The sequence below is a fragment of the Solanum dulcamara genome, chromosome 6, assembly GCF_947179165.1.
Source record: "Solanum dulcamara chromosome 6, daSolDulc1.2, whole genome shotgun sequence".
In the NCBI taxonomy this organism is placed as follows: Eukaryota; Viridiplantae; Streptophyta; class Magnoliopsida; order Solanales; family Solanaceae; genus Solanum; species Solanum dulcamara.
The window spans coordinates 20,081,133-20,098,267 of NC_077242.1; the positions used below are offsets into that span (position 1 = coordinate 20,081,133).

At 33.9% G+C, this 17,135-nt stretch overlaps 2 protein-coding genes across 2 annotated transcripts; both read left to right on the plus strand.

The window, feature by feature from the left end:
- The first annotated feature begins 640 nt into the window (after positions 1-640).
- On the plus strand, positions 641-1,764 carry LOC129892108 (pectinesterase inhibitor 3-like). Its single transcript, XM_055967654.1, has one exon. It carries the CDS (start codon positions 1,056-1,058, stop codon positions 1,617-1,619), a length of 564 nt encoding a protein of 187 aa, XP_055823629.1. The 5' UTR covers positions 641-1,055; the 3' UTR covers positions 1,620-1,764.
- A 7,456-nt stretch (positions 1,765-9,220) lies between these two features.
- On the plus strand, positions 9,221-11,103 carry LOC129892763 (uncharacterized). Its single transcript, XM_055968321.1, has 4 exons — positions 9,221-9,545; positions 10,017-10,424; positions 10,599-10,696; positions 10,768-11,103. Exons 1-4 carry the CDS (start codon positions 9,221-9,223, stop codon positions 11,101-11,103), a joined length of 1,167 nt encoding a protein of 388 aa, XP_055824296.1.
- Positions 11,104-17,135: the final 6,032 nt, after the last annotated feature.

Genomic DNA, 17,135 nt, shown 5'->3' on the forward strand with positions numbered 1-17,135 from the left:
TAAAATATATTCAAGAATTTACTTTCTGAAATTGGATAAATCACCTTACTTATTTGGATTCATATGTATTTTGATGTCTAATATTTGGACAACCTTACAAAGTGGTAATATGTTTAAAGGCTCGGGGCCTATATATTGCATTTTGGCCTTTTTACGCTATTCTTTGTAAGATTTGTATTTAAATCTTATCGCATCAAGACATTAGGACATTGGGTTCAAGTGATTGTGTATCATGATGATAAAATATTGAATTTGAGTCCAATTACACTATGACCTAATACGTTTTTAAATGGATAAAATGTTAAGTTTGAATCTAATGCGCACTATATTAACGAAGGGAGTATAATTTCTTGCAACTTATTATGTGAATTGACACCTGGCAGCCAATGTCAAATATAGGACCTTGTGAGGCTATGGGGTTAAATGGTGAAAAATTTACTAAACATTGTACGTCTTAAAATAATAAATAAACTGAACACTTGGACCCTAGGTTATAAATAATTGCTGTCCTATTTCCTTTCAATTGTATGTCCCATTTTTTTCCCGATTGGCTGGTACTTGTATGAGAGAGCCAATAATAGACAAGTGCCAACCTGCCACTGCTGGATAGATAAAAGAGAGAGAGAGAAAGCAGTATTCTAGTGCTTTCCTGGTACCCTTTGGCTCTTCACACTTGAGTGGCGGTGCATTCACTTCTTACTCATTATTTTGTCAAGGTCCCAACTATTTGATGTTCCTCAACGAAATTAATGTGTTTCCAAAGTTGTCTAATTAAGAGTAGAATCTCACATGAAAGCTGCCCACTATTAATAAATATCTTTAAAGACGTTACGACTAAAATGAGGATGGAAATGGTTCTTCCTCCAAAAAATTGAACGCCTATAAATGCATTCTCATCAATTCACCAACCCCTACCATTAAAGAAATCACAGCTAATATAACCCTCTCTGTTTCTTGTGCCCTCATAATAAATACTACCTTTTTCACATTGCCCCCTACCAACAGCCTATAACACATACATTCACAAGAAATCATTAGTGTAATACTACTAAGAAATGATGAAAACTCTACTTGTTGCTCTTTTTCTCCTCCATCTAATTTCACCAATAAGCACATCCTCCAGTGGCATTGTCCGCACATCTTGCGTGCACGCCAGTTATCCGACAATTTGCATCAGAACACTCTCTTCCTACTCTGGTTCAGCCATCAACACTCCACAAGATTTAGCTGAAGCCGCTGTGAAAGTCAGCCTTTCCCGAGCCCAGAAAGCGTCCCGCTTCCTGTCGGAGTTGAAAGTGGAAAGCAAAAGAGAGAAAGGAGCATTGAGTGATTGTGTAGAACAGATGGGAGACTCAGTGGATGAGCTGAGGAAGAGTGTGTCAGAACTGAAGCATCTCCGTAGAGGGAATGCATTCAAGTGGCAAATGAGCAATTTGGAGACTTGGGTCAGTGCTGCTTTGACAAATGAAGACACATGTCTTGATGGGTTTAAGGAAATTGATGGCAAAATTAGGTCTGATGTGAAACGCAAGATTACAAATGTTGCTAGAGTTACTAGTAATGCACTCTACCTCATCAACCAACTTGATGACTCTCCCAACAAAAGTCCTCATCCTTGATCATTAATTAATTCCTTAATTAACATTACCAGGTTAGTTAATTGGTTGTCCTTTTTCTTTTTTCTGTGGTAACTATGTATTTTATAAGTTAAACCAGTATTATTAATGGTGCAATTGTAATGTAAGAATTGTCTAAATTCCAGTACTTTGGGCCTGTTCTTATTTGATTTTACTAGACAACTTATCTCATTCTTGACACGGGTTAATATTTGTTGGATCTATCGAATTTTGCCCTAAATTTTTGGCATAATACATAAATATGCCTTTTAATTTGGCCTTATTTTACATTTATGTCCTTTAACTTTAGGTGTGTACAAGTAGACACTTAAACTTATATAAAATTGAACAAGTAGACACACATGTCCTACATGATACAATACACGCAGGACGTCATGTATGACACAAAATTGCCATGTAGGATGTCATATAGGGTGAATGTGTCTATTTGTTCAAGTTTTGAATAGTTAAAGTGTTTATTTGTGCATTAGTAAAGTTAAAGGTCATAATTGTCAAATACAAGTTAAAGGTCATATTTATGTATTATACTTAAAAAAATTTAACTGTTCTAAATAAATAAATTAAAGCGGGAGAGTATTTTGTGAGAGAAAAGACGAAGTACAATTACTTGTATCTTATTAAGTGACTTCATAGTGTGATAATCATTTTACACTGTCAATCTAGTTTTTGTTTTTAAAAAAAGACTAAGTACAATTATTATAAGCTTGTTTTCTCTAGTAAAAAAGAATCACCACTATTAAATGCATGTAATGTTCCTACAATAATCACCATGTACGATTCTAAAAAAAAAAAAAATCTATGGTGAGTGGTGTTTAACCCAAATATTGGTTAAAAGAGAATCCAATATAATCCAATTGTACACGAATCACTACTGCAAAAAGACAAAAAAAAAAAGGGTAGTTTGACAAAGTTTGACTTCACTTCTTTTTAAATTTTAACATATATATGTTAGTTAACTGTATTGAAAAATATTAAACAGTAACAGAAACTTCTGAAAATAATAAAAACAGAATCTGGAAATTTAATGCAAGAACAAAATCGAGCCCACTGACTGCACAGTGTGTCCTTAAGGAAATTATTCCCCTCAAAGTACCCGAGGTTTTGGAATCTTTCCTCCCAAGATAGAACGATTTACTCACCAAAGTAGAGGTACTGCAAATCTTTGATGACTTCGAACCACTTGATGGTTGTATTTCACACGAGTTTTAGGAAGTGCAGAAAGAAGAAGAAGATGGTATATATTCAGAATTTCGTATGGAACATTCTGAGGATTAACAGATATATATATAGACTGTTTACACCTTTTAAGAAAAGGCACCTGTTGGGAAAAGGTTTGCCTGTTGAGAAAAGGTTTGCAACTTTTCGGACAAGGTTGCAACCTTTCAAAAATCCGTTGGAAAAAACGGAGGGAAATTTTAAATTAATCCGGGAAAGAAACGGGTCGCGGGTCAGGATTTTTTCCACTTAATTAATTAAATAAATAAATAATATTAATTAATTAATTAAAAATTTAAAGAAAATTTGGTCCAAAAAGATTATCAATCAATCATATCAATTGACCAAATCCGAATCCGAATCCGAATCTGAAGCCGAAGCCGAAGTCGAAGCCGAGCGAGCGACGACGACGACGGCGCGAGGGGAGACCCTCTTCTTGACCCTTTAGCAACATGAATGAGTGCTTCTATTTTTAAATAGGAGACTTTTCATTTCCACCACCTATGTAGGACCAAAGCTTATTTATTAAAGTAAGAGAGAACATATCATTTCCTCTCCACTTCTTTTTCCCTCAATTTCTCATTCAACCTATCAATTAAACCCAACAATATATATATACAGAGAGAGAAAAATTATTAACTATTTTTATTTTTCTCTTTACAAATCATGAATAAATATAAAGTGACTATATTTATAAATACACGTGTGAAAATTAAACCAAACTACCATATAAAAATTACAGTTAATAATGTTTCTGTAAAAATAAGAAAATATTGTCTCACTGATAATATAGTCATAAATAATGAAAAGTATAAGATATATTTTAAACAAGAGAATGACATAAAATATTTTTGTAATTTGTTTTAATAAATAGACCCAATTTAAGTGATGGAAAATATTCTTGTTGTCAAATCCTAGATCCTCGGAATTTACAACATCTTGATCTAGTTCTAATTATTTGTTAACTATAGATGAAGGAATTTGTAAACTTGAAAAGAAGGGAACTGAGGAATATATTGGGAATCATTGCTAGAAATAAGGATTGAATTTCTTATTTTCTTCTTAGTTCAATCACGAGTTGAAGGTTTGCGATAGATCTTGACCTTGGTTTCGTAGGAGCAAGTCAGAAAGATTGAGAAATAGAATATGAGTTAAAGGAAGTCACTAAATGGTTTGAAATGAAATTTATTGTGAGATTTTGAAATTTTAGATTCTTTTTGGACCATTTAAAAGTACCCGTTAGATTAAATTTTTTAATCTTTGTATATTTTACTTCTTTAAAGAAAACCAACATTTTGTTTATTTGTTGGGTGGCCTGGAGTACATTGTTCTTGCTGGGGTGACAAGCGAAGTTGTGTGAAAAAAATTGCTCCTATTCTCTTGAGTGTGAGACTTGTCAAGGCTACCGAAATAGCTATTTTATTTTATCCTAAAATCTCAAAATCTCACAATAAATTTCATTTCAAACCATTTAGTGACTTCCTTTAACTCATATTCCTCAGTTCCCTTCTTTTCAAGTTTACAAATTCCTTCATCTATAGTTAACAAATAATTAGAACTAGATCAAGATGTTATAAATTCCGAGGATCTAGGATTTGACAACAAGAATATTTTCCATCACTTAAATCGGGTCTATTTATTAAAACAAATTACAAAAATATTTTATGTCATTCTCCTGTTTAAAATATATCTTATACTTTTCATTATTTTTGACTATATTATCTGTGAGACAATGTTTTCTTATTTTTACAAAAACATTGTTAACTGTAATTTCTAAGTAGTAGTCTGGTTTAATCTTCACATGTTTATTTAAAGATATAGCCTGTAACGCCCCTAATTATTTAAGCTAATTTTCGCATTAAAGTGGTTATTTCTTGATGATATGATCAACTGCTACTGACTCGAATTTTGTTGCGGGAAAAAAAATGCTTTTATTTAGCTACGTTTTCGGGTGATCGGACTTAGAGAGGCCATAAACCTATTAGAATTTGGAAATTTGGGAAAGCTTATAAAATTAAAGTTCTAGGTAATTGAAATACCTTTCCAACCATATGTCGTGGGCTTATATGCGATATCGGGATAAAAAGTTATGGACGTTTTAACGCAGAAAAGTCAAGCAGGGTAATGATTTTGGGCCCAACCCGATTACAAGTCGGATCAGGCCCATTTTCTTTGACATTTAAAGGATGAGTTCAGCTTATCTCTTCCATTGTAGACCATAACTTTCTAGAACATCATAGAGAAAGAGGGAAAGAGAGAGCTTCTAGGCTAAGAAGCCATTTTCTACACAAATTCGAGTCCCGAATTCTGAAGCTCGTGAGGAGAAAGGCGTTGCACGTTACGTTGTCTTCACTTTGAGCTAAAAATCAGCTAGTAAGGAGTGTGTTGTCGTAGTTGTTGCACACCTACGTTAAGATTGAGGTTCTTTTTCTTGTTAACAAGCTTGTTTAGATATTTAACGGATTAAAACGGAGGAAGTAGCATTGTAAACTTGTTTGTTGCTTTGTTGAGACTTATGGATTAGGGGCTATTTTGTTTGGATTAAATGAGTGGAATTAGTTAAGTTATGATGTACAGTGATTGTTGATATTGTTGTTGATATTGTTGAGAAGTAGTTGTTGTCGAAATTGGGGGAATAAACTTTGTTTGCAAACCCATTTTTGGAGGGTACTGTTGTTAGTGCGTTGATGATATCTTTTTGTACAAAATAAATTTTGTGTTGATTTCTTTTGGATTGGAAACTTAAGACATAGATCTAAATGTTTTGTGAAGGGAATAAAGTCCAATTTTGCCGTTTTTAGTTTGCAAACTTAGATACAACCGGACAAGTGTGGCTGTCCAGATTCTCATTTTTAAGTAGCTGTTAGTATTTGGATGATATATTTTTGTACAAAATGATTTTTGCATTGATTTCTTTTAGGTTAAAAACTTAAGACATAGATCTAAAAGTTTCATGAGTGAATAAAAACCAGTTTTGCCGTTTTCAATTCTAAAAGTTAGATACAACCTGAAGTGTTTGGCTTTCCGAATTTACTATTTTAGTAACATAGTTTGGGTGGAAATATTCTAGGCTTATTTTTAATGAAAAATCTTATTTTATGTCAATATTATGGAGATGCTGGGAATTAAAGAGGGCATTTAATAGTATTTTCAAGGTTGTTTATATCATGTACAAATTGAGGAACTTGAGATACGGGTTGGTCTATGGTTTGAACTCCTGAAGTCGTATTGGATTGTGGTATTCTAAAAGGCTGAGGTTTGTATATAAACTCTTGTTTCCTACTAGTATATTGAAAGCCTATCTTGGTATGGTTGCTATTGTCTTGGAATCTGTCTTGTCATGTTGGTATCTTTGGAAATTTGCAAGACACTTTCTTAACTCGCCCACTTGTACGGATTGCTCGATCACTTGACATTCTTATGGACCTTCTCCTTCTTGTGGCTGTGACTTTGTCACTATTGGCATGCCTCTTGTTTCGGACCCTTTGCCATCTTGATTATGGATTTTTAGTTCGTCTTAAGTATGGAAGTTGTCCATTTTAAGTACGAATTAGGAAGCCATTTTTAATATGGTTCTTGATTCTCTTGATTATTGGGTCTTTACCCTTCTTGATACAGGGCTCCGGTCCTTCTTGATACTTGATCATGTTGGTGTGACGGTATGACGTACATATTGGGCCAAACTTGGTGCTAAATCTTGTAAATGTACTTCTATGAATTATTTACACTTAAGCTTTTACATTTAGAACTTGATACTCGTGATATAGTTGTTGGCTTGATTTAATTATTATTGTACATTGGTGCGGCTCATGACTTGAAAAGGATATGGTGGAGAACCTAAAGGCTTCAAACTTGTAATTTTCCACCACTAAGCTTTATGCTTAGCGATAGTTGTTTCTATCGTACAAAATGTCCGAGAAGATGCTTGAGGTTGGCAATTGGAGATAAAGTTTTTGGGAGTTTAAAGGAAGATCACATTTGCATATAGACATCTATATTTTGTAATATGTTGGGACATGTATATGATCTATGTAGTGCTTGTGTATATGTATTTATGTATTTATTTGTGAGGGTTGACCCAGTCATGACACCATGGATTATAACTTAAAGTTGGTTGCTTGTTTGGTTATTTTGGGGCATGTAAATTACCAAGTCTGATGTACTAAATTAACTTTGAAGTCGGAATATTTGGATGACGCATGAGTTAGCTAACCCTGAGTACTTATTTGTTGGTAATAATTTATAGCATGAATTGTAGTGATAAGGAATAATAAATGAATGTCTCGTAAGTTAGTTTCTTAAATTATTTTAAAACGTCGCCCCATACTAAGTTGGAGCTTTTATTTGATTTAATTGGAATCAAAGAATTTTTAAACTAGCAAAAAAATACTTACACCTTTAGCTTTTTATTTTTTTTTTGTCACGAGCTTTATATACGTTTTTTTAAAAAAGTAGTAGCATCCTCCCTGGAGGATCGCTACAAGTGTTGGTATCAGATCCTAGGTTTGTGATTCTAGGAATTGTATTGTGATTTACTTACACACTTATTTTTTTAAAAAGTTTGGGCTATATTATGTGATCACTATAGGGTAAATAACATATTTAATTCATACAAGTTGCAAATGCATCATATTCATGTCCCTAATGCAATGTGATCCTCACTTTTTAAGGAGTTATGTTATGGTCTCTTCTTCTCGTAGATCTATGGAAGCTGCTCGTGAAGATACAGGTGACTCTTATTCCCACCCTTATACACTAGAAGGGGTTGGCGAACAGTCCTCGGGTCAATCTATTCCCCATACTAGTGGGTCCGGTGTGGGAAATCAACAAGGTGTAAGAGTTGGTCCGCATTCTCATAGGAGCCCTGGTATTCAAGTTATGAATCCTCCTTTTCAACAGATGGTTGAATTCTTTCACCGTATAGCTGAAACGATTCATGATCCCAATGGGTTGAACTTCGAAAAAATGAGAAAAATGGGTGGAGTTGAGTTTGAAGGCACGGTTGATCCCACCGATGCTGAACAATGGCTTAAGCGCATAGAGAGGGTGTTTGAGCAGTTAGAGTGTTCAGATGCTGCTAAATTCAGGTATGCCATCTCGTTATTGCAGAAGGATGCTTATGACTAGTAGGTAAGTGTGCCAAATGCAAAAGCAAAACCTCCAGTTCTTACCTGATATGATTTTGTTAAAGAATTTTATATGAAGTATGTCCCACCTACTTATTGTGATGCTAAGAAAAAGGAATTTTGAATCTAAGGCAACGAGGCATGTCTATCGCTGAGTATCAACAAAAATTTCTTAGACTCTCTCGTTATGCTGGAGGCATTATTAATGATGAAAAAGATAAATGCAGGAGGTTTGAAGATGGCCTGAACGATTCCATCAGAAAGAACGTGGCAATCTTGCAACATGAGAACTTTTGTAAATTAGTTTCTACTGCTTTTACTTGGGAAAGACTTGATAAGGAAGAAGCTAGTAGACATGAGAATAGATTCTGGAAGTCTAGGTCAGAATTTGGAGGTCCATCCAAAAAGGGCAGGTTTGATGATTCTAAGGCTGGTAGTGTCAATAGGTCAGATCAACAGAAGCAAAGCATACTAAATTTTTCTACAGCTAGTACTCCAAGTTATAGCCAAGGCAACACTCGTGTTCCCACTTGTGCAGAATATGGAAAGAATCATTATGGTGCTTGTAGGAGAGCTTCTGGTGCATGTTTTAATTGTGGCAGCTTTGATCATAAAGTGAGGGACTGTCCTAAGCCTAAAAATATCCCTTCTTTGCATACTGAGGGCTCGATTCAGAAGTCTTCTAATAATCCTCCTCAAACCAATAGAGGTGCATGGCCTAAAAACAACCAAGCAGCGGGGATAAATGGAGCAACTCAAGCTAGCGGGTCCAGAGCTACTGTACGAGCTTATGCTATGGGCAAAAAAAATGATCAAGAGGGACAGGACGTGGTTGTTGGTAAATTTCACTTATATGGCTTATCTGTGTTTACACTATTTGATCCAGGCTCTAAACATTCCTATATTTGTTCATCACTTGTTCTTCCTGAAAATGTGAAATTTGTGAGACTTAACTTTGACGTTCTAGTTGAAAGTCCTTTGGGTTACCAAGTTGTTTGTAATCGAGTTTACCAAGCTTGTCCCTTCATGATTCAAAACTTGGTCTTTTCTGCTGATTTAATTGAAATGCCTTTCCACGATTTTGATATTATTATCAGTATGGATTAGCGGTATAAATATTATGTAGTAGTGGATTGTAGGTCCAAGCATGTGACTTTTAAGGACCCTGCATTTTCACACATTATTGTACAAGGTGAAAGATCATTGTCATCTAGTATTATTTCTGCGGCCTTCGCAAGAAAGATGATTTATCAAGGTTGCAGTGCATATCTTGCTCACATAATTGATACACGTGTGGAGAGTCCTAGTCTTAAAGATATACCTACTGTGTGTGACTTTCTGAAAGTGTTTCCAGAAAATCTTCCTGGGTTACCACCAGAAAGAGAAGTAGAATTTCCGATCGAGCTTATTCCTGGATCTACTCCTATTTCTATCACTCCTTATCGAATGGCACCAGCAGAATTAAGGGAATTGAAAACTCAATTGCAAGAACTTCTTGAGAAAGGTTTAATTCGTCCAAGTATTTCTCCTTGGGGAGCCCCTGTGTTATTTGTGAAGACGAAAGATGGTACTCTTAGACTTTGTATTGACTATCGACAATTGAACAAAATAACAATCAAGAACAGATATCCACTACCAAGGATTGATGATTTGTTTGACCAGCTAAAGGGTGCCAATTTATTCTCAAAGATTGATTTAAGGTCTGGATATCACCAACTGCGTGTTAGAAAGAAAGATGTTTCTAAAACTGATTTTACAACTCGATACGGTCATTATGAATTCTTAGTGATGCTATTTGAATTGACTAATGCTCCTGCAATATTCATGGATTTAATGAATTGAGTATTTAGGCCTTATCTTGATCAATTTGTGGTGGTTTTTATGAATGATATTTTAATATATTCCAAGAGTAAAGAAGAGCATGATAAACATCTTCGGATTGTTTTTCAAACTTTGAAGGAGAAGGAACTTTATGCTAAACTTTCAAAGTGTGAATTTTGGCTTAATGAAGTGGTTTTTTTGGGACATGTTGTGTCAGCCGAAGGTGTGAAGGTGGATCCTAGTAAAATTGAAGCAGTTGTTGAATGGAAAACTCCTAAAAGTCCTACTGAGGTAAGAAGTTTCTTGAGTTTAGCAGGATACTATAGAAGGTTTGTGAAAGGCTTCTCCATTATAGCCTCTCCTTTGACTAGACTTTTGAAGAAGGAAGTGAAGTTTACTTGGGATGACAAGTGCCAAAAGAGCTTTGAAACACTCAAATCCTTGTTGACACAAGTGCCTATACTTACTTTACCAATGGAGGAGAAAGAGTACGTGATATATAGTGATGCTTCTCACCGTGGTTTGGGATGTGTGTTGATGCAAGAAGGGAAAGTTATTTCTTATGCCTCTCAGAAATTAAAACCACATGAATTGAATTATCCTACTCCTGATCTAGAACTTGCTGGTATAGTGTTCGCCTTAAAGATATGACAGCATTATTTGTATGGAGAAAAGTGTCATATATTCACTGATCACAAGAGCTTAAAATACTTGGGTACGCAGAAAAAGTTGAACTTAAGACAACGCTGATGGCTTGAACTCATCAAAGATTATGACTGCACGATTGACTATCACTCAGGTAAAGCTAATGTGGTTGTAGATGCCTTAAGTCGCAAATCCTTTGCAAGCTTGCATCTAAATCCTTTGCCTTTGCTTTTGGAGTTAAGAGCCATGAATGTTATTTTACACTTGATTCATATGGTTCAGTGGTTGCTAATTTGTGAGTCAAGCCAACATTGCGTGAACAGGTGAAAAAAGGGCAAAAGTTAGATGAGAAACTCAAAAAATTAACCAAAGAAGTTAAAAAGGGGGAAAAGAAAGATTTTACATTAAAGGAGGATGGTGTCTTGTTATACCAAAATAGGTTATGCATTCCTAATGATGGCAAATTGAGGAGAGAAATCTTGAATGAAGCACATACTTCACCATATGCAATGCATCCGGGAGGTACCAAAATGTATCAAACCATCAAAGAACATTACTGGTGGAATGGTATGAAGAAGGACATTGCAGAATATATTTCTAAATGCTTAGCTTGTCAACAGATAAAGGCCGAGCATCAAGTTCCAACAGGGTTACTATAACCCTTATCGATACCTGAGTGAAAATGGAAAAGGATAACCATGGACTTTATTTTTGGGCTTCTACGCACTCAAAGAAATCATGATGCAATTTGGGTTATAGTGGATAGGCTAACCAAAAGTGCTCATTTCTTGGCCATCAAAATGGACTACTCACTTGAACATTTAGCAGAATTGTATGTTAATGAGATTGTGAGGTTACATGGAATTTCTGTTTCTATTGTATCTGATCGAGATCCAAGGTTTACGTCTAGATTCTGGACTAGCTTGCAAGAAGCTTTGGGCACTAGGTTGAACTTTAGTACGTCTTTCCATCCTCAGACAGACGGCCAATCTGAGAGGGTGATTCAACTCTTGTAAAATATGCTTCGAGCTTGCATTATGGAATTTGAAGGTAGTTGGGAAAGACACCTAGCCTTGGTAGAATTTGCTTATAATAATAGCTACCAATCAAGTATTGGCATGCCTCCCTACGAAGCCTTATATGGGAGAAAGTGTAGAACTCCTCTTTGCTGGAGTGAAGTTGGTGAATGAAAACTGATTGGTCCTGAAATTGTGCAATAAACTGAAGATAAGGTAAAAATCATCAAAGACAGTCTAAAAATTGCTTCAGATAGATAAAAATCTTATGCTAATCTTAAGAGGCGTGAAATTGAGTACCAAGTGGGAGATAAGGTATTTTTAAAGGTTTCTCCATAGAAGAAGATTATGAGATTTGGCCAAAAAGAAAAACTTATTCCTCGATTTATTGAACCATATGAAGTACTTGAGAGAGTTGGTCCAGTTGCTTATAAACTAGCTCTTTCACCGGAGTTAGATAGAATCCACAATGTCTTCCATGTTTCTATGCTTAGAAGATATCGCTCAGATCCATCTTTTGTTCTTCCTGTCGAATCCATTGAGATAAGCCCTGATGTGACATATAATGAGGAACCTATCCAAATCTTGGCCTATGAGACAAAAGAGCTTAGAAACAAGAAAGTTCCTTTAGTAAAAGTCCTTTGGAGAAATCATTCTGGCAATGAAGCAATCTTGGAGCGAGAAGAGGACATGCGAATTCAATATCCCCATTTGTTTCGAGACTAGCATAAGGTAAATTTCGAGACGAAATTTCTTAAGGGGGAGAGAGTTGTAATGCCCCAAATTATTTAAGCTAATTTTCGCATTAAAGTGGTTATTTCTTAATGATATGATCAACTGCTACTGACTCAAATTTTGTTACAGGAAAAAAAAATATTTTTGTCTAGCTACATTTTCGGGTGATCTAACTTAGGGAGGCCATAAACCCATTAGAATTTGGAAATTTGGGAAAGCTTATAAAATCAAAGTTCTATATAATTGAAATACCTTTCCAACCATAGATCGTGGGCTTATAGATCCTGTTTAAAATATATCTTATACTTTTCATTATTTATGACTATATTATCTGTGAGACAATGTTTTCTTATTTTTACAAAAACATTGTTAACTGTAATTTCTAAGTAGTAGTCTGGTTTAATCTTCACATGTTTATTTAAAGATATAGCCTGTAACGCTCCTAATTATTTAAGCTAATTTTCGCATTAAAGTGGTTATTTTTTTATGACATGATCAACTGCTACTGACTCGAATTTTGTTACGGGAAAAAAATGCTTTTATTTAGCTACATTTTCGGGTGATCGGACTTAGGGAGGCCATAAACCTATTAGAATTTGGAAATTTAGGAAAGCTTATAAAATTAAAATTCTAGATAATTGAAATACCTTTCCAACCATATGTCGTGGGCTTATATGAGATATCGGGATAAAACGTTATGGACGTTTTAACGCAGAAAAGTCAAGCAGGGTAATGATTTTGGGCCCAACCCGATTACAAGTCGGATCAGGCCCATTTTCTTTGACATTTAAAGGATAAGTTCAGCTTATCTCTTCCATTGTAGACCATAACTTTCTAGAACATCATAGAGAAAGAGGGAAAGAGAGAGCTTCTAGGCTAAGAAGCCATTTTCTACCCAAATTCGAGTCCCGAATTCTGAAGCTCGTGAGGAGAAAGGCGTTGCACGTTACGTTGTCTTCACTTTGAGCTAAAAATCAGCTAGTAAGGAGTGTGTTTTCGTAGTTGCTGCACACCTAAGGTAAGATTGAGGTTCTTTTTCTTGTTAACAAGCTTGTTTAGAGATTTAACGGATTAAAACGGAGGAAGTAGCGTTGTAAACTTGTTTGTTGATTTGTTGAGACTTATGGATTAGGGAATGTTTTGGTTGGATTAAATGAGTGGAATTAGTTATGTTATGATGTAGAATGATTGTTGATATTGTTGTTGATGTTGTTGATAAGTAGTTGTTGTCGAAATTGGGGGAATAAACTTTGTTTGCAAACCAGTTTTTGGAGGGTACTAATGTTAGTGTGTTGATGATATATTTTTGTAAAAAATGATTTTTGTGTTGATTTCTTTTGGATTGAAAACTTAAGACATAGATCTAAATATTTTGTGAAGGGAATAAAGTCCAGTTTTGTCGTTTTTAGTTTGCAAACTTAGATACAACCGGACAAGTGTGGCTGTCCAGATTCTCGTTTTTAAGTAGCTGTTAGTATTTGGATGATATCTTTTTGTACAAAATAATTTTTGCATTGATTTCTTTTGGGTTGAAAACTTAAGACATAGGTCTAAAAGTTTCAGTTAATAAAGACCAATTTTGCCATTTTCAATTCCAAAAGTTAGATACAACCTGAAGTGTTTGGCTTTCCGAATTTACTATTTTAGTAACATAGTTCGGGTGAAAATATTCTAGGCTTATTTTTAATGAGAAATCTTGTTTTATGTCAATATTATGGAGATGCTGGGAATTAAAGAGGGCATTTAATAGTATTTTCAAGGTTGTTTATATCATGTACAAATTGAGGAACTTGAGATACGGGTTGGTCTATGGTTTGAACTCCTGAAGTCGTATTGGATTGTGGTATTCTAAAAGGCTGAGGTTTGTATATAAACTCTTGTTTCCTACTAGTATATTGAAAGCCTATCTTGGTATGGTTGCTATTGTGTTGGAATCTGTCTTGTCATGTTGGTATCTTTGGAAATTTGCAAGACACTTTCTTAACTCGTCCACTTGTACGGATTGCTCGATCACTTGACATTCTTGTGGACCTTGTCCTTCTCTTGGCTGACTTTTTCACTATTGACATGCCTCTTGTTTCGGACCCTTTGCCATCTTGATTATGGATTTTTAGTTCGTCTTAAGTATGGAAGTTGTCCATTTTAAGTACGAATTAGGAAGCCATTTTTAATATGGTTCTTGATTCTCTTGATTATTGGGTCTTTATCCTTCTTGATACAGGGCTCCGGTCCTTCTTGATACTTGATCATGTTGGTGTGATGGCATAACACACATATTGAGCGAAACTTTGTGCTAAATCTTATAAATGTACTTCTATGAATTATTTACACTTAAGCTTTTACATTTAGAACTTGATACTCGTGATATAGTTATTGGCTTGATTTAATTATTATTGTACATTGGTGCGACTCATGACTTGAAAAGGATATGGTGGAGAACCTAAAGGCTTCAAACTTGTAATTTTGCACCACTAAGCTGTATGCTTAGCGATAGTTGTTTCTATCGTACAAAATGTCCGAGAAGATGCTTGAGGTTGGCTATTGAAGATAAAGTTTTTGGGAGCTTAAAGAAAGATCACATTTGCATATAGGCATCTATATTTTGTAATATGTTGGGACATGTATATGATCTATGGAGTGCTTGTGTATATGTATTTATGTATTTATTTGTGAGGGTTGACCCAGTCGTGACACCATGGATTGTAACTTAAAGTTGGTTGCTTGTTTGGTTATTTTGCGGCATGTAAATTACCAAGTCTGATGTACTAAATTAGCTTTGGAGTCGGAATATTTGGATGACGTATGAGTTAGCTAACCTTGAGTACTTATTTGTTGATAATAATTTATAGCATGAATTGTAGTGATAAGGAATAATACATGAATGTCTCGTAAGTTAGTTTCTTAAATTATTTTAAAACGTCGCCCCATCCTAAGTTGGAGCTTTTATTTGATTTAATTGGAATCAAAGAATTTTTAAACTAGCAAAAAAAAAAACTTACACCTTTAGCTTTTTATTTTTTTTGTGCCACGAGCTTTATATACGTTTTTTAAAAAAAGTAGTAGCATCATTTCTGGAGGGTCGCTACATAGCCACTTTATATTTATTCATGACCTGTAAAGAGATAAATAAAAGATAATTAATAATTTATATATATATATTATATATATATATATATATATGTTAAAATTTAAAAAGAAGTATAGTCAAACTTCATCAAAATACCTTTTTCATGTCTTTTTGCAGAAACGTACATGATGATTCGTGTACGATTGAATTTTTTTTTTAACCAATATTTAGGTTAAACACCAATCGCCATAAAAAGTTTCCTCTTTTTTTGCAGAATCGTACATGGTGATTCGTGTAGGAACAGTACATGCATTTATTAGTGGTGATATTTTTTTGACTAAAGTTTTCTCAAAAATAAAAACTAGATTGACAGTGTAGAATGATTATCACATCATGAAGACACCTAATAAGATACAAGTTATTGTACTTCGACTTTTCTCTTATAAAATACTCTCTCGCTTTAATTTCTTTATCTTATGAGCAGGTGACATGTTATAAATAATTTTTGTGGATATGGAGTTGGTGTAAATTTTAAATATTTATACAATTATACCAGAATTAGACATTTTCCTTTATATATTTATACCAGAAGTACATATTTTCTTTTATTTATTATTATATAAGAGAGAGTTCGAGGCTGGAGCAGGCCTCAGCAACGACATTTTTGAAAAAATTAAAAAATATATATTTAATTTAATTTAATTAGTGTATAATTTTTCTGAAATTATGTTATGGACCTTAGTTTTAAAATTCATATCCTTTATTTATAACTTTGTTATTTTGAATATCACTAATATTTGTGTAAATTTATAACTTTATTATGTAAAAAATTAATAATCGATGAAGAAAATTTTTTAATTACAAACATCCAAAATGGGTCGCGTCAAGTTACACTACAAGAAAAAAGATCATTAGTGAAGAAAAAACTGGTTCTTAAAATGTATGCAAAAAAAATCCACTAAATCTCCCCAATCCACCTTATGACAACATGATTTTTGACGCAGCAATTCCAAGTAATGAAAACACATTAAAAAACAAACTATTAACCCCTTTTAGTCAGACGAAAGATATGCTTTAAAGACAAATATACAATCAACTACACTAATATCAAATAAACACACCTCATTACTACCACTAATACTTCAAGATACTGCAAAATTAAAAGGAGTCCAAGAGGAAGAAATATGTGACAATAAAGTAATTCAAATAGTTGAAGAACAAAACAGAATTTACTACTCATGATTTTCTCAGTTATCATAAAATTGTTTGGCAGAAAGATCATCTACTAATGTCTCAAAAGCAGATTTACATTACTATGTAAAGCTACGAAGCAATTGATACGAGCGTATTTGTGTTAAAGTATCTCTGTGGAAAGATACAAGGTGTGTCATTCCTTACTTGAGCTCCACTCTTATTTTAGTTGAATCTTGACCTAGATTTTGTGTATCATAATAGTTTTTAGGCTTCTATTATAAAAAATATACAGACTTTTAATCTTTAACTAGACTAGAATTAACTTTCTTTTCACCTTTAACTATAAACTTAGTCAAGTTTGTGACGGTGATTAAATCTAAAAAGAATTAGCATTATATCAAATATATGAAACATTAGAAAAGTACAACATAGTGAATAAGACTATAGTTCAGAGTCCAGAATGGTTATCAAATAAACTGAAACAAATAAGCAAATCAAGCAAAACAATAATTGAACTTCTATATTGTATTTTATTGGTATATGGTCTGAATCTTGTTATATTTTGTTGGCATTTGATATATTTTGTGCCTCAAAAAAAGTTGCATCTGTTTAGTGAAAAAGCAGACAAGTAAAGGATTTTGAAATTATTAAAGAGACAATTCTCTTTAGTTTGTTTAAA

Excerpts from the sequence above, each read along its gene's own strand:
- LOC129892763 (XM_055968321.1), top strand. The coding sequence starts at position 9,221 with ATGATTTATCAAGGTTGCAGTGCATATCTTGCTCACATAATTGATACA. Across the intron at positions 9,546-10,016 it reads ATTTGTGAAGACGAAAGATG|CCGAAGGTGTGAAGGTGGAT; the intron begins GTACTCTTAGAC and ends ATGTTGTGTCAG. Across the intron at positions 10,697-10,767 it reads TGGAGTTAAGAGCCATGAAT|GTGAAAAAAGGGCAAAAGTT; the intron begins GTTATTTTACAC and ends TTGCGTGAACAG.
- LOC129892108 (XM_055967654.1), top strand. The coding sequence starts at position 1,056 with ATGATGAAAACTCTACTTGTTGCTCTTTTTCTCCTCCATCTAATTTCA.